The sequence below is a fragment of the Scleropages formosus genome, chromosome 17 (genome assembly GCF_900964775.1).
Source record: "Scleropages formosus chromosome 17, fSclFor1.1, whole genome shotgun sequence".
Classification (NCBI taxonomy): domain Eukaryota; kingdom Metazoa; phylum Chordata; class Actinopteri; order Osteoglossiformes; family Osteoglossidae; genus Scleropages; species Scleropages formosus.
The window spans coordinates 20,783,613-20,809,855 of record NC_041822.1 but is presented as its reverse complement, the minus strand read 5'-3'; the positions used below and the strand labels follow the sequence as shown (position 1 = coordinate 20,809,855).

The 26,243-nt window shown below is 43.5% G+C and overlaps 1 protein-coding gene across 5 annotated transcripts; it reads right to left on the bottom strand.

Annotated features, from left to right (window-relative positions):
* Nucleotides 1-6,218: 6,218 nt before the first annotated feature.
* Nucleotides 6,219-25,855, bottom strand: LOC108937982 (apical junction component 1 homolog). Of its 5 annotated transcripts, XM_018758243.2 has the most exons (3): nucleotides 25,622-25,855; nucleotides 14,416-14,650; nucleotides 6,219-10,214 (listed from the first exon to the last, which is right to left on the bottom strand). In XM_018758243.2, exon 3 carries the CDS (start codon nucleotides 10,158-10,160, stop codon nucleotides 6,876-6,878), a length of 3,285 nt encoding a protein of 1,094 aa, XP_018613759.1. In that variant the 5' UTR covers nucleotides 10,161-10,214; nucleotides 14,416-14,650; nucleotides 25,622-25,855; the 3' UTR covers nucleotides 6,219-6,875. The 5 variants fall into 5 exon arrangements, with proteins under 5 accessions (XP_018613759.1, XP_018613760.1, XP_018613758.1 ...); XM_018758244.2 differs by lacking the exon at nucleotides 14,416-14,650 and having other exon boundaries at nucleotides 25,591-25,855; XM_018758242.2 differs by lacking the exon at nucleotides 14,416-14,650.
* Between the last annotated feature and the right edge of the window lie 388 nt (nucleotides 25,856-26,243).

The following is a 26,243-nucleotide window of genomic DNA, read 5'->3' as shown; positions in this document are numbered from 1 at the left end:
CAAACACAGCACCCATGCGCAGTGACGACCAAGCGGTCCCGCGGATGCATGGGAGTTGTAGTTTTTCACTCGGCATGAACTCAAATAAACGCCACCCATGGATCTGCCAAAATGTAAAAACACACTAAAACTCCTAGTTTAACAGTTCAATGTGAATTAAATTAATGCAATTAGCTATTAATTTTAGTTTGTTCTCTGCCGAGGCATGGCGTTTCATTGGGGCACTCAGTTTTTAATCCTACCCCTAGTTGAATTGATCCTTTCCTATTTAACCATCTAATAATTAGTGTAATGTAGGCATTTTGCAATTTAATAAAGAGATCTGTGCAAAATTCAATAATATAACCTTTTTAGTTGATGAAGGCAGCTGGTGGCTGCATTTTTCTCAGGTGTCGGTCATATGCAACAGATCTGATACTCCTCTAATAATTTCACTGTCTGTTTTAGGTGGGGTAGACTGCAGTACCTGGTATTGATAAAAATGAAAGGGAACATTATTATTTCTCTTGCCTTACCAATTTCAAATCCTGCAAAATTTGGTACAGTATTTGGAAGAGTTGAATTGTGCATGGAATGGAAGAAAAATAGGAAAAATATTTGGTTGAATTTGAAGTGAACATAATATTTAGGATAGTAATGTACTGGAATTGATACTTAGATGTAGAGGTAGTTGGTTGGCTTTCAAATGGAAAACAATGCAGACTTAAATTTGTATTGTAGTGTATTATATTTTATTGGGGGTGATGGTGTATGGGGTTTGGCTGCATCCTGGTCTTTGGCGGCCTGGGGTTCGAGCCCTGCTTGGGGTGCCTTGGGGTGGGATGTTGTCTTGTCCAAGGTGTGTCCCCTCCCCCTTCAGCCTTGTGCCCTGTGTTGCCAGGTAGGCTCCAGTTTGCCATCACCATACTCGGGACAAGTGGTTGTAGATGTTGGTTGGATTGTTCTATATAGTGTTGTACAGGTGCAACCCATACTGTAGTGCTTAGAGCCAGGGCTTTAGACCCAGTTGTCATGAGTCTGAATCCCAGCTGTAGTACCTTAGAACAAAGTATTTACAATAAAGATTGCTCCAATAAAAGCTCCCCAGCTGTATGAATGGGTGAAAACCTGTAGGTAGATCAACATCATGAACTGCCTTTGAGAGAAGCATCAAATAAATCTATTGGTTAGAATATTAAGGTGTCTGTTGGAGCCTCTTGATGTGAGAGGGTATGTTCATGAATATTAATGTCTCATCTACTTTTTTTTTTTTACATAACACAGTTTGCAGATTTGTCCAGTTGGGCTTTTAAAAGCCACACACCTGTTTTCCAACACGTGTTCATGAGTTTTTCATAGTGCCACCATTAGATGGCGCCAAAAGCACATAAATATATCTCCCCCTTTATCAGCACTTTGTAATTGCAGCCTTGTTGTCATTCCATGGAGGTTTGCAGCACATTTCCACAAAATGCAGGAGAGGCACAATTATCATCACATGCACTGCAACAGCAGCGCCAAGGTGAAATTCTTCTGTTTTTACTCTTCTTCACGCCTCATCCTTGCAGACTGAAAAAAAAAAAAAATCATAATTGATCCTGCATTTTCAGTGACAGCTTTGTCATGGGGTAAATTTGCACTCGACTGCTGGCTGGATTTAGAATTAAGACACTCGTGACTGCAATTTTTAAACACAGACAAGACAGCAAGTGTGTAATAGTATTTCGGTTTGCGATGGTGCAGGCGGTTAACGGAAAAAAAAGAGGCCGCAGTAATCCAAGTCAGATGACGCAGCCGGTGGCCTTTGACTCATGAGGTGCACGTGCAGTTGGATGAAATGACTGCAGGTCCAGAGGTTTTCAGACATTTAAGATGCTGAGGGTGATGAAGGTTGTGGCTTTCGATCAGTTGAAAGAGGCGGAGATTTCCAGTAGACCTGGGTATCAGGCATGCTGTCTGTGTCTGTATTAGTGCACGAGATCCCTGGTCATGAATATGTTAGAATGTCAAAGGCCAGCAGGTGGTGTCCAGGGTACAGCTGTTACTTTACAATCTCATGGCTGTTGGTTGAAATCCCCGTTCCTACTATAGCACCCACGATCAGGGTGCTCAACTGATCCGGTAAAAATGACCTTGCAGTTTAAATGCAGCAAATAATGGAATAAAATTAATTATCTAACAGCGTAAGGTACTTTGGATAAAGGCATCTGCTAAATAAAGAGGAATAATAATAATAATAATAAGGGGGTGCAGTGGTGCAGCGGGTTTGACCGGGTCCTGTTCTCTGGTGGGTCTGAGGTTCGAGCCCCACTTGGGGTGCATTGCAACAGACTGGCATCCTGTCCTTGGTGTGTCCCCTTCCCCCAGCCCTGTGCCCTGTGCCCTGTGTTGTCGGGTTAGGCTCCGGCTCACCGTGACCACACTTGGGACAAGCAGTTTCAGACAATGTGTGTGTGTGTAATAATATATTTCCATAATTTAAATGAGAAAACATACAGTAACTCACTTATATTCAATAAATCTCTGTGCCAGTTGCTGTAAATTAATAATTTCTGTCTCTGAATATGATAGAAGTTGAACAGTTTAGAGGTTATTTCATTGTTTCTGTTTAAAATATGTTAAAAGTTTAAATGCATAATTAAAAATATATATTTAGTAAATGAAGCTGTGGTCATTATCTTAGTTTACTACCTACAAATTGTTAGTTTAATATTCAAGAATAAATGGCCAGGGTATTCAGTGATTTGGTTCAAATGTTTTCTTCAGTTCTGGGCAGAAGAAGCAAAATCTAACACACTGCTGGATTTTACACCTTTTTAGACAGCAGGTGGCATAGTGGTTAGTGCTGCCTTCATTTGCATTTGAAGGACCCAAGTTCAAGTCCTACCTCCTGCTGCAGTACTCTTGAGCAAAGTACTTATCACGAACTGATGCAGTAAAAATTACCTACTGGTATAAAGCAGTAAATCATTCGAGAAACGTGTCCAATAACAGAAGAAATAGTTACAAATATTTTGCTTCTGACAGTACGGAGCACAAAAATGGAAATGGTCTATGTCTATGTGTCCTGGCCCATCCTGATGTCCTCATCCACCTCACTTATTTACCTGTGACAGCATGAATGATGCTTATAGCAGACAGCAGATGGGTCCAGTCGGATGGGTCCCATCCAAGACAAGGGTCACCCAGTGACTCACAAATTGCACGCTATATTTCATATTTCATATTTTCATCTGAACCATAAAAGTGCATATTAAATATTTCAGGTCTTAACAGGAATAAAAAATTCTTGCACAGTCACGAGAGAGCTGCAAATAATATAAATTCATTACTAGTTAAATTTTGCATTATTGCATGTTCAGTGAGTTTAAAAACAGACAATAAGAAAAGGAAGCCTTTTCAGTCCGATCCTTCTGTTCCATTTATTAAATATGGTATAAATAGTACACAGTAAAACAGAAGATGGCATGATGACACAATGAACATATTCCTTTATTCTCTTTTATTTATACTGTATATTAATTAAAAATCTAAAAAAGTTCATTGTTATAATTATGCATGGAACAACATGCATATCAGTGGAATTAAATAAACATTTTTGCAACCAAAATATTTTCTATTTTTTTTTTCAAAAATATTAAATTATCAAGCATGTTAATTCATATTTATTTTAGACATTTTCATCATAAATTGCCAAAATATAGCATGCATTTAGTTAAAACATCTGTCATCTGTATACAGTAGTTCTTTGAGCAAGTCAGTTTGATTGATGAAGGTTGATGAAGGTCAAGGTGCACAGAGACATAATGGTGATGCGTAAGGATAAATAAGAGACTCCGTTGAGTCCCTTGGTTATCTACTGCAGGGCACTGCAGGGGCAATAAGCAGGCAATGTTCAGAACATGATAAATAGCAGTGAACGGATGATTCAACAGCTGAAAAGGTTAAAAATACTTAAAACACAGGTATATACTGCAGTACCAGTCAAAAGTTTGCATTCACCTGCTTCAAGACAGATTTGTCTGGGTCAAAAAACAGGAGACACTGGATGATGAGGAACGGAAGCCAGTCTTATAGACCGATAAGTAAAAATGTGAAATATGTGTTTCCATCTGCCGAGTACAGTGGGACCCCAACTTATGAACTCACTTGGGACAGGAAATGTGTTCATATCTCGATTTGTTTGCAAGTCAAAAATGATTTCGTACCATGTCCCTGAAAGCTGAATAATCTTTATGTTCTGTAAAAACCTAACACAAAGCTATAGGAAACAAGAAACTGAAAATCTCCTCTCCAGTCTAAGGTCATGGAGACTGCAGCCTATCCCAACACTAGGGACAAGATGCACCACCCATTGCAACACCACTTCATAAAAATAAAACACTTTTGTAAACTTGTATAAACATTTAGGATATTGATATTTAAAATATCAATACACTATCAGCATTTAAAGTTTGTACCTACTTTTAAAAATCACTAAAAATAAAAATATATTCTCTATATATTTTACATATTCAGTGAAGATTGTTGGCTAATTCATTGCATAAACAAATGCAATGTTCCTCATCTTATTATTGATCTGAATTCAGGAAGGCCAGATGTTAGATGTAAACACCATAAACTCTAAGAATTGTATGGGAGGAAAGCAATGCTTCACCTCCACTGTGGTCCTGTACCTTCTGAGTGCATTTTGCTGCCAACTATTGGTGGCAAGCGGAAATGCGAGTCATTTTTGTTTTCCAGAAGATATCAATTTTCAAAAACAGAACATTGAAGTAAATGCAATTAAAAATAAACTAATTAATAAATGTGAATCTTTGAAAGTTCCTAACTCGAATTCATAATATGAGGTACCAGTGTATTTGTAAGACACAGAGAAAGTCAGCGGACAAGATGTGCCTGTGTGGTTTCCACTCTCCAACACGGAGGAAACAGTGTCATGGTCTCAGGTTGCCTTGCTGGTCACAGAGTTGGTGATCTTTACCAAGTCCACAGTGATCTCAACCAACAGAGCTATCACAGCATACTTTAGAGGCATCACATTCCATCCGGCTCACAATGACGTGGACAGTCCTTTGTTCTCCAGCAAGATACCGACCGGAAACACACCTTAGAGTTGTGCTGGAATTGTATGGAGAAGAGGGGAACTGATGGATATCTTCAACTAACAGCCTGGAATTAAAATCCTTTTGAGTTATGGAAAAAGTAATTTCCAGCAAGCGGTGCCAAACTTTTGACTGGTACTGGATGAGGGGTTGAACAAACGTACCGCAAGGAAAAGTTTGGCGGCTATGCGACATTTTGACATGAAAAATCGTGAGCGCTGAAAAGGATCGTACTTTTCTCCTGCCCCATTCTGTCGAGCTGTGGATCAAAAAACATCTGTCCCCACTGTAAAAGCGACATACGGTGACAGTATTGCCAAGACGCTGACAAACTGCTTGAGGAACAGAGAGTAGGACAGTTTATTTTCTCCATCTGTCTAGAATTCTACGGCACCGTTGCTAACTGTTCACAGTTTGGTTTGTCATCTGTGTTTTGCTTTAGGAAATTAGTAGTGCAGCACAACCCCTACAATTAATAACTCACAAACAGCTCTTTTTTCCCCGCACTGTTGTTTCAGTTAATGGTTTCCATAGGTTTTATGATACAAAACAACCAGAGGGCTATGCAGCAGCCCAGCACAACACAGGTACACTATAGAAGAAATTTAGTCTTTAATACCACAGCTATTTCAGTAAACTTTGACAGTCACTATACTGTATATTCTAAAGACAAAAAAGAGATGATGTAAGACTCACGATTTCTAGTTTTTGCATTTAACACTGCATGTCAAATATGTCTCCAAATGTGGTTTTCTGAAATATCTTCATTGACTCAGTAATCATAATTCTGCACAGTAAATTGTAATCGCATCTATTTTTACACCATGAACAGTATCCTAAGTATGTCATATGAATACAGAAATGCTGCAGTTTTCTATGTTTTCAATACTTAAGTTTTTTTTTTTTTTTTTTTTTTTTTTGTAATCCAATTGTGCATTATTAATCTGTCCATTGAACAGATCAGTTATGTCCTCAGTCAAACATACACTTCTTTAGAGATAATTCTAGGACTTTCCTGGAACTAATGTGAGTATTTCATCTGAGACAGTGATCTTTCTTTGTATTTTCTACTTTTATATACCATACAGGATATAAAACCATAATTCTATAATTAGTAATTCCAAGTGTGTTCAACAGACATTTAGTACCTTCAATGGACTTCCCTTCAAATTACTTCATTTGACTTTTGGTACCGTGCATGCATTAAAAAAGCATATGGTTCTTTTTCCCGAATAAAAACTGATCTTACACATTTCATTTTTTCAATAGAGACAGTTTTTTGTGCCATATAGTAATATCGGTCCCTTCCTCAGAAATTTCTTTGTGATATTTTAAATGTCTAAACATCACAGGATGAGTAGGTCAAGGCTGTTTTCAAATGGAGCATAATGTAAAAAATTATTTAACTGTAACAGAAAGCCAAAACATGTACATTGTATACGCAAGGAAACTAAGAGAAGATGATATGATAAAAAAAAGAACTAGTTTACTCAAAATCAAAGGGGTAATTCTATTAACATCAATATAAATGATCTAAATGCCCTACTGTAAATTGTGTTCTGTAGCTGAACAGTAATAAAGTCACTGTTCTGTGCAACACAGTGACCTTTACAGTCAATAAACCTCATCTGTAATAAAATACACATCTAGAAACATTTAAGGTTTGATGTGCAACTATGTGTGTCTACACCCTGACATCATATACACATATGTGTATATATGTGTGTGTATATAATATATACACACACACACAGTATATACTGTATGTGTATATATTAAAGGTGCATCTCGTTATATAATATCGTCTAGAAGATGAGGTGTTGCGACCCAGTCCAGGGTTCGTGGCTCAGAAGCAGCCATAATCATGCACATGAACTGTTTTCCACTCCTCTTATCTATTGGGTAAATGGTGGTGGGTGTGAACCTCTTGTTGTTCTCCACGAATTCGCAGAGCTGCTGGTAGATTTTTGGATACTCGTGTCGTAGGAAGACCCCTCTGGTGCGGAGCTCACGCTGGATGTTGATGAAACATATCTCCCTAGCTTTCCTGCCTTCCTCCCCTTCTTTGTCAATGTCAGAGGTCCCTGGAGGTGGAGTCAGGATCAGTGTCTCCATTTCACTCTCCCTCTTGAAGACCCTCTTCTCTGGGCTGGAGGAAGCCAGGGCCACCTTGGCGTACTTCCTGACAGTTGGACCTTGGACTCTGGGCGAGGGTCTGTCAGGCACTTGGTCACCAACGGCAACAGATACATTCAGGAGGAAACATTCACTGGGGTCGTACTCCTTGCCGGCCTCCTGCAGCTCCTTGCAGTACTCCCCCAGGTTGTCCTTGAAACCCTCCAACTCTCGGAGGGACAGGTAAGTGGGGGCCATGAGGAGGCTCTCAAGGCCATACAGCAGGAAGTTGTTGGAAGATCCTGGGCTGGGGAAGCCCAGGAAGAGCACACCTCTGCCACGAGATAGATAGCCCACTTTGGCGATACGAGAGAAGGCTTTATGGATCTCAGAACTCTCGCGACAGAACTTGAGGATATGCCGGCAAATGCTCCCAATGCGCCCATAGAGGCAGTTCTCCTTGTGCACGTCCCAGTCTTCCCGGCGGCAGTTCCGGGAGCAATAGTAAGTGTAGCAGCTATGGCACGATTTGAAGTAGAGGCAGGCATTGAACAATGTTTCCGTCCGCCGGCACTTCCTGTTGGAGCACATCATGGTGTCATCCTCATCCGTGCTCTGGTCAGGGGAACACTCTTCTGTGCTTTTTTGCAGTCCATCACAGTCAGCTTCCTGGTCTTTCAGATTGTTTGGGATCATTCTAGTGGGGATGGGCTGTTTATTGAGAGGACTGTGGTCTTCCCTGGACTCCTTCTTTGATAAAGACCCCGTGTCATCTTCATTGATAAGTTTCTTGAGTTGGTCCAGAAGGTCTTCGCTAGGCCTTCGACTGGCTGGAGGCTTGTGGTCAATGACAAGGTCGGCTAACAGCTCATCCAGCTGCTCAAGACTTTGTTGCAGCGAGTAGCTGTTGTGGGTTTTCTCTTTGGTTGTTTCCGTTGAGTAGGAGAGCGGATCTTGGGAATAAATGTTTTGAGGCTGAGTCCCTTCCGAGTCCAACATATCCCAGCTGGCAGAGCGTACCTTATTTTTTTTGCGGTTGCTTGGGCGAAGGTCATTGTCTGTGATGGTGATCTCAGGGGTTACGTACCAGAGCCTTCCTGTCATGCTTCTACCTCCATCGACTGGACCTTTCTCTAAAGAGTTCTCTGACAAAGACAAGGCAGCATAGCGCCTAGGTGAGCTGGAGAGGTTCACCACTACTGGCTGTCGCCTGTCTTCTGGGGACAAGGCCCGTTTGCCTTGGTGCAGGAGGTTCTCGTAGCTCCGACCACGGTGCACTGGCTGCTCCCTCTCGACATGCGGATTGAGGATGTTGTCCCATGACTTTGAGTACGGTTTGGAATCTCCTCCAAGCCTGGGTGCCTCCATGCAGGGATTGGCATACCAGGGTGTCAGCACTGGTTCCTGTCTCAACCTTGGCGGAGTATACTGGGAGTGGTACGGGGCACAGCCAGAAAGATCAGAGCCGTACCAGTCATCAATATGGGGCTGTGACATCCGGGGCCGCTGGCGCCCTTCTGTGTGATATGATCTCAAAGGGATGTGATGGTCTGGCAAAGGACTGAAGGGCTCATTTGTGTAGAAAATCTTTGATGGTACAGCCTGAACAGGGTAAGCCACTGGATTCTCACCATAGTATGTCCTGCTTGGTGGAGTCTGAATGATGTATGGCCCCGGTTCACTTGTGGAATATGGTCTGGGATAGCCAGCGTTTGCCGGGTATGGACGTGGCTCCATCTCTGCGTAATATGGGCGGACAGGTATAGGCATAGTATGGACCATACGGGTCCTTGGATCCTGCACATACTGTAGCTTAGGAGAATGGCTTTGGCTCGATATGCTATAGCGATCATCCTGATAGTAAGTCCTGGCAGCAGGAGCTGGGAGTGGGTACCTCCCAGAGTCATCAGTGTAGAAGAATTTGGTTGGCACGCCTGCACTTGAAAAAGCCCTGCGCTCTCTCCCGAGGTATTCCCTCTGCTCTCTAGGGGATGGCATCCTTTGCAGAGGAATTTCAACGGGTTGAACATAGGACATAGGCATCCCGTATGGATAGGGGTACGTCGGTCTGTACTCCCCACTGTAGCAGTCACTGGGTGTTGGCGTCCTGGAGGTGGAAGGCTGCCGGGGGACAGCCAAGCCTCGGCTCCCTGAGCTGGAGTAGCGCTGCCAGGGGACCTCAGCCCGTGGAGCAGGGGGCTTCCTAACTGCATGCTGCAGGCCCCCCTCATCTGGCTTGATGTCCATGCGACACTTGACATGAGGACTTGTTGCCGGTTTGCTTAGCCTGTTTTCATCAAAGCTGTCAGCAACGTACATGGGTGAGTATCGGCTGGAGTCCCCCCGCTGCGGCTGCAGTTTGATCGGATGCACTTCCTGCATGAGGGCTCGGCTGGTGCCGTGCAAGACTTCCCTACGGGGAGATGCCTCGGGCCTCCTCACCGGTTCCCGCCGGGCCCGGTGAGCCTCCCTGCCCCTTCTAACCACAGGTGGTGACATTTCAATGGACACCGGGGTGAAGGTACTCTTCACCCGTGGGGCACTTTTCGATCGGACCCTCTGCTTGTGCTCTGATCTACCTGCCTCTCCGGTTGCGTCCAAGCTGGCATGCTGAGGCGGCAGTCTGGTGTTAAACAGGTCCGGGGAGGAGAAGCGGAGGTGGCCCTGTTGGCCCAGAGCATTCCAAGCAACGTCTGGGTTCAGCGCCTGCCTCTCAGCCCTCTGGTACGGGTACTCCATGCCTTGCGGGACGCAGGGCTTGGGCTCGTCCAGTGACTCGAAGTCAAAGCTACGGCAGTGCCTTTTATTGATCGTCTCCTGCTTGTGCTCCAGTGTGCTGGTCATTGGGAAATCACATTGTTTAGAAGAACTGAAGGACTCCGGCTGTGTGGAGGTGGGCTTCACTTTGATGTCTTGATACGCAGTTGATACCAGTATGTCAGGTGGGTCTGTGCGTGTCATTTTAAAAGGACTCTTTGAATATCACCCCTCAGGTTGATTTAAAGTTGAAGTTACCTGGAAAAAAAGGAGAAACAGTAAACTGTATTTTTAAGAGCATATTCCTATCAAGCTTTGGTTATTATCCTCAGTTAGACCTCAGTTAACATATTTTATTTTTGTTTATTTTTTAATAGAGGCAATTTAAAGTGACCAGTTTACATGAACTACATCTTTGGAATATGGGAGGAAACACGTGCGAACATGGCAAGAACATGCAAACGTCATACAGACAGAGCCGAATTGAAATCCACACCCAAACACGCAGCTCAGGAGCTGTAAGGCACCAGCGCTGCCTGTGAGCTGAATGAACACCTTTCCATCTTGTATCCCGTCACATTCTTAAAATAACTCTATCAAAGTGCCTGGAGTGATATTACTTTTAAACATTGTTGAGTTGTGCCCAGAAATACCTCGCAAAGGTGTATCAGTGTAAGGTAAATTCTGTTAATGCGCTTAAAGGATGTATTTTTAACCTGTTCTGAATTTGTGTGTCGTTGGCTTTCCGGACATTCAGCATTTTAGGAGTTTTCTCAGCTGTCACAACCAAGTGGAGAATGAACTTGGTTAAATTTATTTTTACAATATTTTCCGGGATTAAGCTCTCTTTCGGCACAATCACCCATTGTAAATATGATGCAGCACATTTGCAGAATGAAAGTATTCTGCTAATCCTCATCATGGCTTAAAATGAAGGCTTTTCAAAATGAAAAATGTCGCTGTTCTTAAAAGTGGAATTTAGCTACAGGACACATTATTATTACTGCATCACTAACATTTGGCCCATGTGCTCCAGCAGTTCTGAAGCACTGTAATATCTAAACAAAATCTACACTCCACATAAACACCGGATGAACCTGTTATTCCACTCAAGTAAAAAAAAAAAATGTCCTGCCTATGTTCCCATCCTACATTTAAAACACGCTAATCTTTTTTTCACAAATACTATATGTTAATGAGTTGTCCTCATTAAATCTTGGCAAAAAGTTTTAGGTGTGTAGATGAAATTTAGCTTCCGTAGCTAATGGACCGTCACAGTTTTGAGGTTGCACGGCAGATGAATTTCTTAATCCTCTCTCTTTCACTTACACTCTCAAGATGACACTCAAATTTGATAGGAAGAAAACGGCAAATTACTCAGGCATCCGAAAATAAAAGGTCTGTCAAATCCAAACCCAAGACGGAAAGGAAATTGGGTTGAGGCAAGTTTAAAATGCACTTTTGCACTCCCTGAGAAGAAGAGACGGATGACTAACTAAAATTCAGTTATCCAGATGTGATGTGAAATATATGACAACGTATTACAATTTCATAATGTTTAGTCACATTTTAAATTTTTTGAGAACGTCTATTATATGAGCGAAGGGAACAGCAAGCGGCGTAGTGGTTAGAGTGTCAGTCAAATCATCTGCGATCTGAATCCTTACCTCAGCCGTTGATCACGGTATTTACTCTGAATTAATACAGTAAAAATTACCCATGCTGCATAAGTCATTTTAAGTAGTTCAGTGTACAAAACATTGTTAAGTCCCCTTGGACAAAGGTTCAGATAAATAGTATTTAACATTTATAAAACAAAAAAAAAACTGACAGTGGGTTCTAAGGCAGTCTTGCAGTGATACTCTATGTAGAACAATGCAGTACAACGTGGTGAATCTCTGGGACCCGGAGAGATCTGATCACGGAGCTCGCTGGCTGCTGAGCAACTGTGTTATTTAAAACACTACCACGATGGCGTTTACGTGTAAGGTTACCTGCCTGACAAGTAAGAAAGGGTGTGACTTGCATTCAGGAGAAACCGCGGTACCCCCCCTACGAAAATGCAAACATACACACACAGCTCTTCAAACTCAACATGACGAGTGTGACGAATCCATGGGCATTTATGAGTGTCATTCACAGTGCAAAGGCGCAGCACTACTGGGGGGGCAGCAGGTGGCGTGGTGGTTAGAGTTATCCCCTTGCAACGGGAAGGTCCGAGGTTTGAATTCCCACTCCTGCTGCAATACCCTTGATCAAGGTACTTACCCTGAACTGATGCAGTAAAACTTACCCTGCTGACACGTAATGGTTAATGACCAGCCAGCCAATTTAAACTGCCAGGAGTCAATGCATATAATACTCTTCATACAGCACCTTCCAGAGCACTTTGTCATTTTTGTCTAATTTAAGAATGCGAAAACATCACAGCGCACAAAAAATAAATAGAAGCTGACATCGAGATGAACGTCTGCCAAAGTCCATCTCATATAAATTCAGCCTCCACGCAGCACAGCAAAACAGCGATAATGCTGCATTTCCCGGAGATTTTTTTCATCACTGGGGCAGTGCAGCGTTTGACGGCTTATTAGTAAAAGTAAAGAACTTCACAAAATCACACAGCACTCGCCGGGGAAATAATCCTCACCGGGGGGGTCTGTTGACTGCCCAGGTCAGCATGTACTCAGCATCAGGACTCCACACAGGAAGCAGACAGACAGTCCACAACGAGGCCTCTTTTCTACTCAGCTATAAGAGGTACAGCAACGACACTCAGTATCCAAACCCCTAAAGGCAGGGGTGCGACTGAAATGGCGAACACATTTAATTATAGGATTCGTGGTCCTCTGCATCACTTGATTCAGATTACTTCTGCACTATGATGACAGATGCAATTATTAAACGTTAGCAATGTTCTCTAAATTAAGCCTATGCTACTACTAATTATTATCTATGCTCTTATTACGGTCCTAAAATAACAGCGTACTATTTGGAAAAGAATCAAAGCTGTGCTATTTGGCTGAGACTGATGCTTAGCAGGAAAAAGGAAAACACACTATTAATGCAATTACCTCCCCTGTTATGAATGGTCGTGTCACACTTATTGGCAATTTTTATTTTTTTCTTTTCATTTTTACACTTTATAAATTTACTTTAACTATCACTTTTTAAAAGAAGCTGCGTAATTTCTTTATATAAGCCAAGAAAATGCAATTTACAAAAATTGAGTAAAAATATGTGCTTGAAGTGATGTGAGCACAACCTGCTTTTAATCTCCCAGCCGATAGGTGACCTTAAAGAGCACCTATAAAGTATAATAATGTGAGAGCACCATAATTCTGCTCACTTCCATTGTTTTTAAGGTTCCTGTCTGATGGTGAGTGTTGCCTACGTGTGTACCCATTTATTGTGTGGAGAACACATTTTGTTATTCACTGTTAATTTAAAAATAGCTCATAGTTAATAAGAATATTAAATAATATTTTAACATTACATATAATCTTTCAAAGTGTTGTTTTATTTATTATAATTGTATCTGAGATTTTTACAGAAACAAACTGGTGAATACAGTGGGAGACAACTGCATTATTAAGCTTTCCTGACTGTGACCAAGTGGTAAAAAAAGTGACTTTGGATTTACAAACAAATCAAATTAAGAACAGAGTTCCTCTTTTAGTTGTGTTTGTGGGCTGATCAGCCAGTATACACTGCTCAGTATTAGCATACAAATTTAAAAATGGTTTATACGTATAAATGAAACAGTAGGACCTACTGACAAAATGAGAAAAGCAAAGCTAGTGTGAGGATGCAGCACTCGTGTTGGAGAGGTCGCAAGAACGCACACAGCCAGACTCCATTCCTGACGGAAACTATCCGCTGCACTTTGAAAAGATCTTCGTGGGCAATCTGCATCAATGGAGCTCATCAGAGCTTTTTCTGTCTCTCTTTCCCTGGATTTGGAGAGAAATTGTGCAAATGGCTGGGGATGCCCGCAGTGATCGACGGCTTTGTGGGGCGGATGGCTGCCAAGGCCTGCTTTAATCAGCAAGAAGTTATGGGTTTGAGTCCTAAGAGATCCCTTCACACAGGCAGTAATTCTGAACAGTTTCAGTGAAAAGTGCGGTTCGTACAACTGGATTAAAATAACGGATTTGCTACACACAATGACATAATGATTAAATATAAGTTACATGCTGATATGAAAGACACCAGATGTTCCTTTGGGTTTTGCCACCACACCCCGCAACTGTCAAAGCGTTCCTTTTTTATCATTCACATGTGTATCTTGCACCATCACTCTGCCTCTTACATCATCACTCCTGCTCTTACATCATTTACCTGTTCCTCCTGCACAATCACTCTGTCTCTTTCATCATCCACATGTGACTATGACATCATTCAGTCTCTTGCATCATCCAGATGTGACTCTCACATCAACACTGTCTTTGGCATTAATTACCTGTTGCTCCTGCATCATGACTCCATCTCTTGCATCATCCACATGTGACATCATCATTGTTTCTTGCATCATCACTTCCTCCATCTCTTGCATCATCCACATGTGACATCATCACTGTTTCTTGCATCATCACTTCCTCCATCATTAGCTTGCCAATGCATCATCATCATCATCATCATCATGACATAATCCTTCACTTGTGGGGTCATCAAAGATACCATCACTGAAAAAGTTCCTGCAATTTTAGAAAAATCATTACATTCTACAAGTTAGCTCTCATTCATCACTTTATTTATCAAAGTATTTGTCCAGCAGCCTTGGCCGTCTTGGCTGAGAAAATATGTGCCAACTCTAATTTTGCTGTCAGAACTTAAATCAGTAAACGATGCATAAAGTAAAACAAAACATCCAAGGACAAATTAATTAAAAGCCACATAATTTATGTTCTAAAGTAACTCAAATGAATGTTTGGATTACTTTTAAAATGGCAAAAAATGGAACAAAACTTGCTGTCAGCCAAAAAGTCCAGGCTGAGAAATTAGCACCGATGGGAATTGGTACCTTCGGCTGCTCTGATGTCTAGAAGCAGAGAAAGTTTCAGTAAAAGTAGAAGAGGAAATAAAGTGCAAACTCAATCTACAAAGAATCACTTGTTTTCACACACTCTCCACTGGGTGGAAAAACACCTGTAAAGTGGAAAGGAAAGGAAAACCGGACGGCGATCAAAGGGACTCGTTGTAAAGCAGCATTTTTTCACCCTGGGCTGTCTTTCAGTGGAAGTGATCATTAGCCCATCATTACATGCATGTTGACAGCAGGTACTCAGGTGGCCATCGCCTGCAATCAAAAGACCTGGGTTCAGATCCCACCTCCTGCTGTAGTACCCTTGATCAAGGTATTTACCCTGCATTTATACAGTAAGGATAACCTGCTGTATACATGGGGAAAACACTATAAAACTGATTATCTAACACTGTAAGTTGTGTTAGACCAACAAGTTAGTTAAATATAGGCTAATACACTGGCTCCTCAAGATACAAACACGTTCCAGTTTATGAATAGCATTTATATATTTAAATTGCATTACCTATTTTCTACAGTTAATGTCTGTAGCGGACAGAACCTCACATGCTTCACCACCAAGGCCGCGTGCGGCATTGAAGAATCCCATACAGAGCAGGATTCAACTCCCTTCCACAGTATTTACAGGCCCTACCTGTTTTTCCTGAGTAGTGGCGATCAATAACAAGATGATGAACATATGTTTATGGGATGAATCGGTGAGCAATGGAGTTGAGAATTTTACTTTCAGTAATTTTAAACTAATTTTAAATTTAATGCAGTGTGAATACACATTGTCTGAACCGCTTGTCCCATACAGGGTCATGAAGAGCCGGAGCCTAACCTGGCAACACAGGGCGTAAGGCTGGAGAGGGAGGGGACACACCCAGGACGGTCACAAGGCACCCCAAGCGGGACTTGAACCCCAGACCCACTAGAGAGCAGGACCTGGTCCAACCCACCGCACCACCACCACACCCCTGGGCAGTGTGAATATTAAATATTAAAATATTGAAACCAAAATAAATTGAATTTAAAAAGTCTTACAAAGTACACTGTGTTTATTAAAGCTATGCCGGAGACTTCTCACAAAACCTAACCTGCAAATAAATCAAAGGACATCTTTTCTAACCTTTTACTGAATGTGACATACAGGTAAAAGTGACCTCGGATATACAAACATACGGACTTACAAACAGACCTCTAATCCAGTGTTGTTTGTAAGGGTTAGGAGTCAATGCAGTAACACCACACGGTGAAAGGGAAATACAGCTGGGCTTCCTACTCGAGTCGGATCGTGCGCCTCCATCCGCAGCTCTCCATGTCACTGCGTTACATTAAATGTGAAGACTGATTTACACTGCATGGAATGCAGCTTTTTGAAAGGATGCAAATTTATAGAGGAGTCACTCTCAGCTGAGCACTGAGGTGATGGAGGAAATGACAAAAACAGCCGGGGCTCCGCTGAGCAAAATTGCACCCCAAGAAAGAAAAAATGTAGGATTGCAACAACTTCAAACTGGAATAGTAATTCCAGACACTGAGTTCCATGCTTCAATGAAATCACCTGGACTGGGGTGGACACACTTATCCATCCCTGGGACCCCCACCTCCTCTTTCTTCCACTAACTGGGGTCCCAGCCATCGACCGGTCCATAATCCACACCAATGAATAATGCCATTCATTTGCTGCCAAATATGGCAGGAATGAGATTACTGCACTCTGCTCACTACTCCATTTGTTTGTACATGATGGGTTCCAAATCACTTTGTTTTTGGCACTGCGGGTAGGGAAATGAGCGACGACGCACACGGGCAGCCCTGTTTGATTGTCAGAAATTTTGGAGGCCGCTCCGACGAAAAAGCACAGGACGGCTCTCTCCTTCAACCACGTTGTACCGAGTCAAGGACGCTGCAAAGACCAATTAAACTACAAATAACATGGGCGGATTAATTACTATTTTGAGACCGACAGCACAATATGGCACGATTATACTTACAAATGGCGCTAAAATAGATGAAAAGGCCCATGTGGCATTACTCCTGTCACGCGCCACGCATTGGCGGAAAATCACGGCTCTTCTTTTGTTTTGCCATGTACTTGTTTATTACACGTTTAGTGGCGAGTGCAAGGTGTGTAGAGACACGCTCTCGCTGCTCTCTGCTGTCACTTTCACTGCAGCACACAGAGAGCCATATGGTCGGAGCCCAGGGACCGTGGTACAGACGGGCCGACAGCCCTCCGCCGCCCTCGCCACCCCTGCACCATGTGGGTTACACCAGTCCCACTCCAACTAAACCCACCACCCCCTCCATCTGAGAGGCATCATTCCCTACAGCTCACCTCACACCCCAAAATAGATCATTCGCAGCTCGACATTAACTTTTAATGTCTGGTTGTCCACAGGACAGGGACGTTTTGCATTTCACCTGAGCCATTAAATTGAGCACCTGTCCAATTTTTTCAAATACTTACAATGTTAAGCGACTTATGGTTATCTACCCATTTATACAGCTGGGTGATATTAAAGGAGTAATTTAGGGTAGATACTAAGTTGCTCAGGAGGGGGATGCGGTGGCACAGCAGGTATGGGCAGGTCCTGCTCCCTGGTGAGTCTGGGGTTCGAGTCCTGCTTGGGGTGCCCTGAGATGACCTGGCATCCCAACCTGGGTGTACCCACCTTGGCCTCATGCTCTGCGCCACCTGGTTAGGCTCCGCAACCCCGCCTAGGGTGAGCACCCTCAGACAATGTGTTTCAGACTAAGTCACTCAAGGATAGTGCAGCTGAAAGTGGGAATCAACCCTGCAACCTTTGGGTCTAAAGGCAGCAGCTCTACCCACTATAGTACAGCTGTCCTTTATGAACTGAAATTAAAGTGAGGCAAACCAGGTATCCTGGGAAAGGTAGGATATTCACAAAAGGCTCCAGCATAAAGGAGTTGCCCCAAATAGCAACATATTGCGGCTGCTGCTTTCTTAACTGTGCAAAAATTCAGGCAATTTCTAATAAGAAAATTATTCCAAAGCAAAAATGCAGGTATGCAACTAGTGAGGACACTTTTCCCCCCGTTTATTATTACGATGTTCTGAATCAAATTTCTTAATATTTTATTTTATTCCTTGTCCACCAGTCCACCGGTCAGGTGTCGGAACAATTTTACCTCTCCGACTATGAAAATCTGCATTTATCTTACATTTTCCTCAAAAACAAGTGTGAGTGTAAAGCTACTTACAGTGTTTTACCCATGTTCACAGCTGGGTAACTTACAGCATACCAATTCAGGGTAAGTACTTTGATTAAAAGTATTACCACAAGAGTAGGGAATAGAACCTGGTCCCTTTGGGTCTTAAGGCACCAATTACAGCGCTACCTATTGCAGGTAAGTGACCTGTCCTGGGGGGGGTGCAGTGGCGCAGTGGGTTGGACCGCAGTCCTGCTCTCCGGTGGGTCTGGGGTTCAAGTCCCGCTTGGGGTGCCTTGCGGCGGACTGGTGTCCCGTCCTGGGTGTGTCCCCTTCCCCCTCTGGCCTTACGCCCTGTGTTGCCGGGTAGGCTCCGGTTCCCCGTGACCCCGTAAGGGACGAGCGGTTCTGAAAATGTGTGTGTGTGTGTGTGTGACCTGTCCTGGACAGTCAGACCACCCTGAATGTTGAGCCCTGGATAATGGGGGATGGGGCAGGAAGCCATCACACTGTGCCACGAGGTCGCTCATTCACCCATGCGGCTGTCACGACCTCTCAGCTCATCCTCCACACGCGTGTCCGTATCACTACCGCACCGCATGAGTCACTGACCGATAACTTGAAAACGATGAGAGAAAGAGGGGTCACTTGCAGCGAACGGCAGCCACCTGCTCCAAGGTCTTGCCATCTACTGTTTTTCAAATCCCTACACACCACCAGTGACTGCGGTGCCAGAACACGACACCTCCGGTCTGCTGCGGTTTGACTTCCAGGGCTCAACAGTAACAGTTTTCCAACAGGCACAGGCCAGGGACAGGTAATTTACTTGCCGGGACAGATGGTAGCAAAGTGGTTAAAACTGCAGCCTTTGGGCCCCAAAGATTGAGCAAGGTACTTTTCCAAAAAAAAAATTGTTGTAGTAAAATTATCCAGCTGTATAAATGGGTAAATAATTGTGGAAAATTAACAGTATAAGTTGGTTTGGAGAAAAGTGTCCACTAAATGAATAAATGTCCTAAATAGGTAATTGTTCTGATGAATAGGAACACAAGAAAATATTAAGAAATTTAACACAAAACGCCATTGTAATAAGGAAACTGTGTGAGGTCACTTAAGTGTGATCTGCATTTTCTCGCTAGAAAGTGTCCAAATTTGTCAAAAATAAACTAACATTTTTGGCCGTTTCTTTGTGTTGGGGCCTTTATGTAAGTACGACACCCTAATTCCCTGGCTTTGATTACAATTTACAAAGATACGCCAAACCTAGACATTCATGCATTTTTGTCTCTCCGATATGGTCCAAAACCGGACCGGCGCCAAGTCTGATGGCACAGGTAAAATGTAAAACACACCTGTCCCGGGGGCACCCAGACGCAAAAAAAGAACCTCGAACCCTGACTCCTGTATCGCAAGCGCTGCCACCCACCTCCGGCACATCCTAGAGGTTCTACTTAGACTGTCACACTAAAGCCCCTTTTATTACATTAATCTTTCTGTCCAACACTTGATTCTTCTTTGAATGTGCACAAATACACAAACAGACACACACACACACACACACCATACTGACGCATTTCAATATTGTCGCTTTCTTTGCCAGGAATTCTGCGCGCCAGCATGTCAGATGTTGGTCTCTGCCTACATAACGGCACCAGCAGAGCCAAACACTTAGAGGGAGAAAAGAAAACGTAATTTTCACAGAACTGCTTGAACGCCGTCTGAATATTTAATGTCCCACAGCAGTACCGTGCGAGGCTGCCTCATCTGTTATCTGCAATACAAAGATAATATTCCCATCCAACTGGTGCCGCCGTTTTGGTTAAACAACGACGAACACGCATAATGAAACGCACGTCCACTTGGTGAAGGGTGCGATTGCTGACGGCATGGTGACGATGACAGAAGAGATGACGCTGCACTCCAGCCCTTTTTAGACTGTATGTTAAGTCCCTGTGATAGACATTCTGGACAGGGCGCAATTTCGGCAAAATCGTGATTTTTCGGTAGCATGTACAGCAGGACAAGGGAACTCCGTTCTAACAAAGTAATAATTTTTAATATTTCTTACCGGAGTCTTTATTTAATTTTCAGTTTTTTTTTGGCCGCTGCCCAGATGCCACGTAAATGCTAATGTGGGCGATCGTCGCTAGCGCGTGACCCCGTAATAATCAATGCGACGTCTGCGACCCACCTTGCCCTGAACAAATTGGGAGGTCTGAAGTCTGATTTAATTACTGATAAATAACTCAGCAAACGTAGGTGGCGGATTGTGGGCATCGGCACAGAAGTGTCTACCTGTGGGGGTCACTCACACTCACGCCAATCGAATCTCCTGTAGCTGAAGGAGGAATCCCATCCATTTCGTATCGCGTGCTGGCGGGAAACTCGGGCTTAGGGGAAGGGGTGATGGGGGAGCCTTTGAAACATTAGCCACATTTCTCTTCCCCTGGGCTAGAAGAGGATGGAAGCTGATGTGGCTCCAAAAGTGGACCAAAGCGAATTACAAGGATAGCTTTGTACATTAAGTTACTTGCAGTGATTTAGCCGTTTATACGGTTGGGTAATTTTTACTGCAGTAATACGAAAACGACGCACTCAGCTGACATTATTTAAGGTTAGGGTTTGGGTGCTACAATCCTATCAGAATGCAGCTGTTTTGGGAATAAAAAATGGGCCAGTATTCTAAAAATTAGTAAATAAATTTAATTTGCGCAATGCTTTGCGCAAATAATTTTTTATTTACTATGTTTGAGAGTGCTGTCTACCCTTTCCTTCAGGAAAGTAATATTTACTGTCTCAATTCAGGGCATGCATCTCAATCAACCAAGGTGGAAAGTGACAGATAGCGCTAACCACTACACCTCCTGCATCCATGTATACAACGACCTGAACTGTATAAATACTGTAAAGTACTCCGTTCAAAGTCCCAGCCTCCTCTCCCCTCTCCATCCCCCGTGGAGGTGCCGAACCGCGGTCCTTTCCTCTGTCCTCCCTCATCCCTGCTACAGGCAGCAAACAGTCACCGTCCAGGGCCATGGTCATATCACAGGATGCTTTAACTACCCCCCACATCTCCTGGGCACAAAGAAGGGTGCATTTATTTACCCGGTGTGGAGAAAGGAGGAGGTGTAAACAAAAGCACAGAGCCTGAAAAGAAACACCCCAGGTCGTCACTGGAACTTCACAGGCACTGGCACGAGTTACAGAATCAAAGCTGAAGAGGGCGGTTCTCAAAGGTCAAAACAATAAACCCAACCCAATAAACGGAGCGTTGGAGCAGCCATTGGAGAGCAGATTATTGCGGATCAGCGCTTGGAACCAGAGCAGACGACTCAGCGCTGTTCATGTCTCATGTCTAATACCCTTCGCCCTTATCCATAAACCAAATAACTAAGTCGCCAGCATATTTAAATATTAATACATCGGGTTAACGTGATCCACTCTGAGCACTTAATTAACTAAATTTTGATGTTCTCAGAAGATCTTAATTCAGTCAAAGTCCATCTAAGAGATATTCTGCGGTATCTCCCTCATTTTAAAAAATATACTGTGTTCCATTTCCAGCATATTTTATAAATCTTGCTAAATCTGTATGAAGTATGCACATCTGCAGGACATCTACTGCCTTTGGAGTGCAAGGACCCAGGTTTGAATTCCACCTTCTACTGTTTTGCCCATCATCGATGTACTTGTCCTCAGCTGATAAAGTAAAATTACCCAGCTGCATAAATGGGTAAATTAACGCAACTTTAGAGAAACACATCAGAAAATGAATAAACATGTATTTAGTCACCTTACCCAGTGACTTGCATTGATTTACATGTATACAGCAAGGTATTCTTACTGTATTTAGTCCTGGAAAGTACCTTGAGGAGGGATATTACAGCAGTAGAGGGAATCGAACCAGCAACCTTCAGGTTACAAAGTAACATCTTGTGGTGAAACCACGTTCTAACATTACAAAAGTCATCATTTCAATGTATAACGGTAATGCTCAGAAGTGCTCACACACGGCTCTGTCCTTGTTTTACCACACATGAGCATCATCCTAATGCCTGGCACAGCAGGTTGCGATCACAGCCCCCAGTGAGGGTTCCTGCTGACAAGGGCAAGTGGCCTCATGTGGGTCCCGCTGTGGCTTCAGGGAGCACAAGTGGTTTGCCTCAGCATTCAGGCAGTCAAAAGCAATTCAGTGTAACTTCAAGTTAAATTAACAATAATAAAATATAAGAGTGGCACGGTGGGTACTGAAAGTGCATCCTGTCCAGGGTATACCCTGCCTCACATCCTATTCATGCCCTATACTTCCAGGATAGGCTATGAACCACCCCGACTACAGACACACATACACGTGTGTGTGCACAAGTTAAATAAGGAAAAATTGAAAAAACTTGAGAAAACTCCATAACTTTTATTACTTTTTTTAAAGGCCAGCAGTACAAATGAAATAACTAAAATGATAATAATGCAATTTTCTTTCAATAAAAAGCATAGTCAGAATTTTTTTTGCAGCAACACATTAGCTCTTCAGGGAAGGAGATTACTCTGGGTCTCCAAACCTTGGGCCTTTAAACACGTATACTACCTGCTGACACCGCAAGGTCAAGTTAAACAGTTCCCTTTGTGAAACAATCATTAGCCAGGTCACCCTGAAGGAATTCGCCAAGGAGGGTATCCTCTCTGGAAGGCAAGCGGCCAAACCAGGAGGCCAAGGATAAAATCCTGGAACCCAAGAACACGGTTTGATTCAAGCTTGCCATGGTCTCTGTTCCACAGCCAAACCTCTCCTCCCCTATGAGATCTTGAGACTCTCCTATTGGATTTATAATTAGACCAAGCAATTTTAACCTGAATCACAACACTAGGTGATTGTAGGGAAAGAGGGAAACTTCAAGATCTCACAACCAGTATAGAGAAGAGTTTTAATAAGCTGCTGTTGAGGGCAAAGAGCCCCTTCACTAACTCAGCTTGTTCACCAAGGTCAGATTTGTCCTTGGAGCTCTCTACATGCAGAGTTCATCAGTATTTGAGCTCTACATGTCTTCACAGACTACATTTCAAAACTTTAAGTGCATTTACTGGAAACCAGTTGACAGCATCGAGGTCCTTATTTTGAGTTGTCCTTTACTTTCCTTCTTCACCAGACAGTTCTTTCACAACTTTGAGGTGTATTCTGCATTACTGTCTTGGACACGAATAAAGGACCGCCCACCTAACCGTATGAGTGAAAGAACGGCCTGTCTCTGAAGTATGGTATAATAGCCACGCTGTATGAGATTATTAAAGATCGTGGAATCCGTCACCAGAAAAGGAAACTCACACCATCATATCGCCCCTTCCGTGCTGGACAGTGAGAACTACACAGACACAACGCATGGGCTCACCCTTTCTATCTTACAAATACTTTAAGAAAAGTCCTTGGACCCACAATTTCATTTGACTCTTTAGTCCATAAGATGGGCTTTCGCTCCTTAAACCTCCATTTCCTGTTTTCTGGGCCAGACTAGTTTGGGTCGAAGCAGGTGTCCTCAGACATTTGAGTGGTATTGTACGTCATACCACGTTTTCATATGTCGGCTAGAGAATTTTGCCAGTTAAGACACTCCAGATATTTGGACAGAAAGCCAGCAACAGCAGGGCTGATCCATTCCAGGGGGAAAAAAAAAAAAAAAAAAACGATGACTTATGAGAGAAACACGGCCCAAGAGCCGCGCTGACTTGTACCTCGGCTTTTCTGTTAACACCCTTGTGAGCTTCATCAGGTACTTTGGACACTTTACAGAAGCGAGTGCCAAGCTCACAGGTCACTGTCTCCCCAAGTCCCTAGACTGAAACACACACACGCTTGGACTTACTGAACCGTATCACTGCAGCAGCACTAGTTTATAGGCCACAACCTCTACTTGGGGGCAGTGTCCTGGTTACGGTTGTGGTCCTGCAACTTTAAGGGTGTTGGTTTGAATCCCTCCTGCTGCTTTAATACACTTGATTGAGGTACTTACCCTGAATTAATAAACAAATGACCAAAATACCTAAAAGAGAGTTTTTTTTTTTTTTATGTATAGTGTCAGGTAAATAAACACAATAATAGCATTATTAGCATCATTGATTCTGCGATGTCCACCAAGCTGGATGGTCATGAGGTGCACAGCTAGCTAAAAAAGCAAATTAACCTCAACATAAATGAAAGTGTTTCACTTTATATCTGGGAAACCGAAGAATTTATGTTGTGGAAGTCACAATGCAGGCTCCTCTGAGTCTGTGTGTGTGTGTGAGAGAGAGAGAGAGAGAGAGAGAGAGAGAGAGAGGGGATGTCTGGGGGGGAAGTGTGAGTAACTTGGTTAGTTCAATGAGGGGTAAGTGCCTAATAGTCTATTTTTTAATGTTAAAACATGAGCAGTAATTTCTAAAATTCTCAAAACACGTCGTCGCCACAAGAAGGGCAACGTCCGTCGTTACGTGGCGCCAACACAAACCCAACATCAGAAAAGTATGCAACAGTTTTTCAAATTGCACTGCAGGTCGTTCTGTTTATAATAATAGCCTACATTTATAAATATTAATGTTTACAATTATGTAATACACATTATAAGCATTTCGTAACATGTACTCATTATCTCAGTCTATCTCCGCCACAGAACGGCGTGACTGAATATGTAAATGAGCCTGTCTCGAGCAGCGATCGAGCGCGCGCGGGCACGAAGGCCCCATCGCCTGGAAACCGTGCTGTGTAGCGAGTCCTCCGGTGCCGGGTGACGTCATGCGAACCGCGGCACGCGAGTCGTGAGCATCGAGGAGTTCGCTTCAGTCGTCTCACTTACTAGGTATTAAAAACTGTTTAAACGACGTTACGTTTCACTCCTTACCGGACTGAACCATTAACCTTCAATCTGACTACAAACGTGCAGCCGAACACATAAAAATATAAAGTAAATCTGGTGGATCCGGGTCTCCCGGACTCGGAGTTCATATTCACGAGACACTACCGTAAACGCGCTGCGGAGAAACGCGGCGCAGTTTGGGGGCGTGGGGGGGTGGCTTCACGTACGCCTTTAAATCCAGGCTATGAGTGAACTCTGGAAAGTGTAAATCACGCACAGACCCCGCGCACACGCACATGTCAACGCACACACAATCTGCGTGCGTATATGCGAGAAGTCTCTCACACGCACACACGCATAGGGACTGCTGCAGAGCGCGCGCGTTCCTCAGAGCGTGTCCTGCGGTGTCGCGCATCGCTCCCTGGCTACGTTCACTAAATCCCTTTTAACCGTACGGGTGAGTGTTCAACAAGCACTGAAAATACGCGGAATCGCGTGTCAAACGCGCAGCGCGACAAGCGCGAGAGCGAGCGCTCAGCGGGAGGTGACCGCCAGGAGATGGTCCTCCGCAGGCTCTGCGGTCCTGCACACGCGCGCACACACCGCGTACCTGTCCCGCGTGTTAATTGCGCTCCTCTTACCGTCCGCGCGGCCGGTGCTGTCGCTCCGCTGTCCATGTTCGCAATGGATGCCACGGCGCTGCTGTGTAAGAGTGAGCGTGACCCTCCTCCTCCTCCTCCTCCGGCGCTCATGCAGTCATGTAGTCTCCATCAGCGGCGCGTCCGTCTGCGCCAAACACTCGCTCGGGGGAAACACCTCTTAACAGTAGTGTGTGTAGAGGAAGGCAGACGATCCCAGCGGTGTGTGTGTGTGTGTGTGTGACAGAGTGAAAGAGAGCGCGTGAGAGAGAGAGAATGTGTGTGTGTGTGTGTGTGAGAGAGAGAGAGAGAGAGAGAGAGAGAGAGAGAGATAAAAAGTGTTTGTGTAGGTGGGTGTGTATGTGTCTGCCCGTCATGGACTAGTAATAATAATAACTATTATTATTATTATTATTATTTTATTATTGTTGTTGTTGTTATTATTATTCCATTTTAATCATTGCAGCTAAACGTTGTAAGTCACTTCAATAAATGAATGCAATGTATTCATTTACAGTTAAATAATTCAGTAACAGTAAATGTAGAGGTATTATTGTTATTATTATTGCTTATACAGTACAGTCTGCTGCTGATTCTCTCTGGATCTGTTGTTCTGGACCTCTGT

Coding starts and splice junctions, on each gene's coding strand:
- LOC108937982 (XM_018758244.2), bottom strand. CDS start 10,160: ATGACACGCACAGACCCACCTGACATACTGGTATCAACTGCGTATCAA.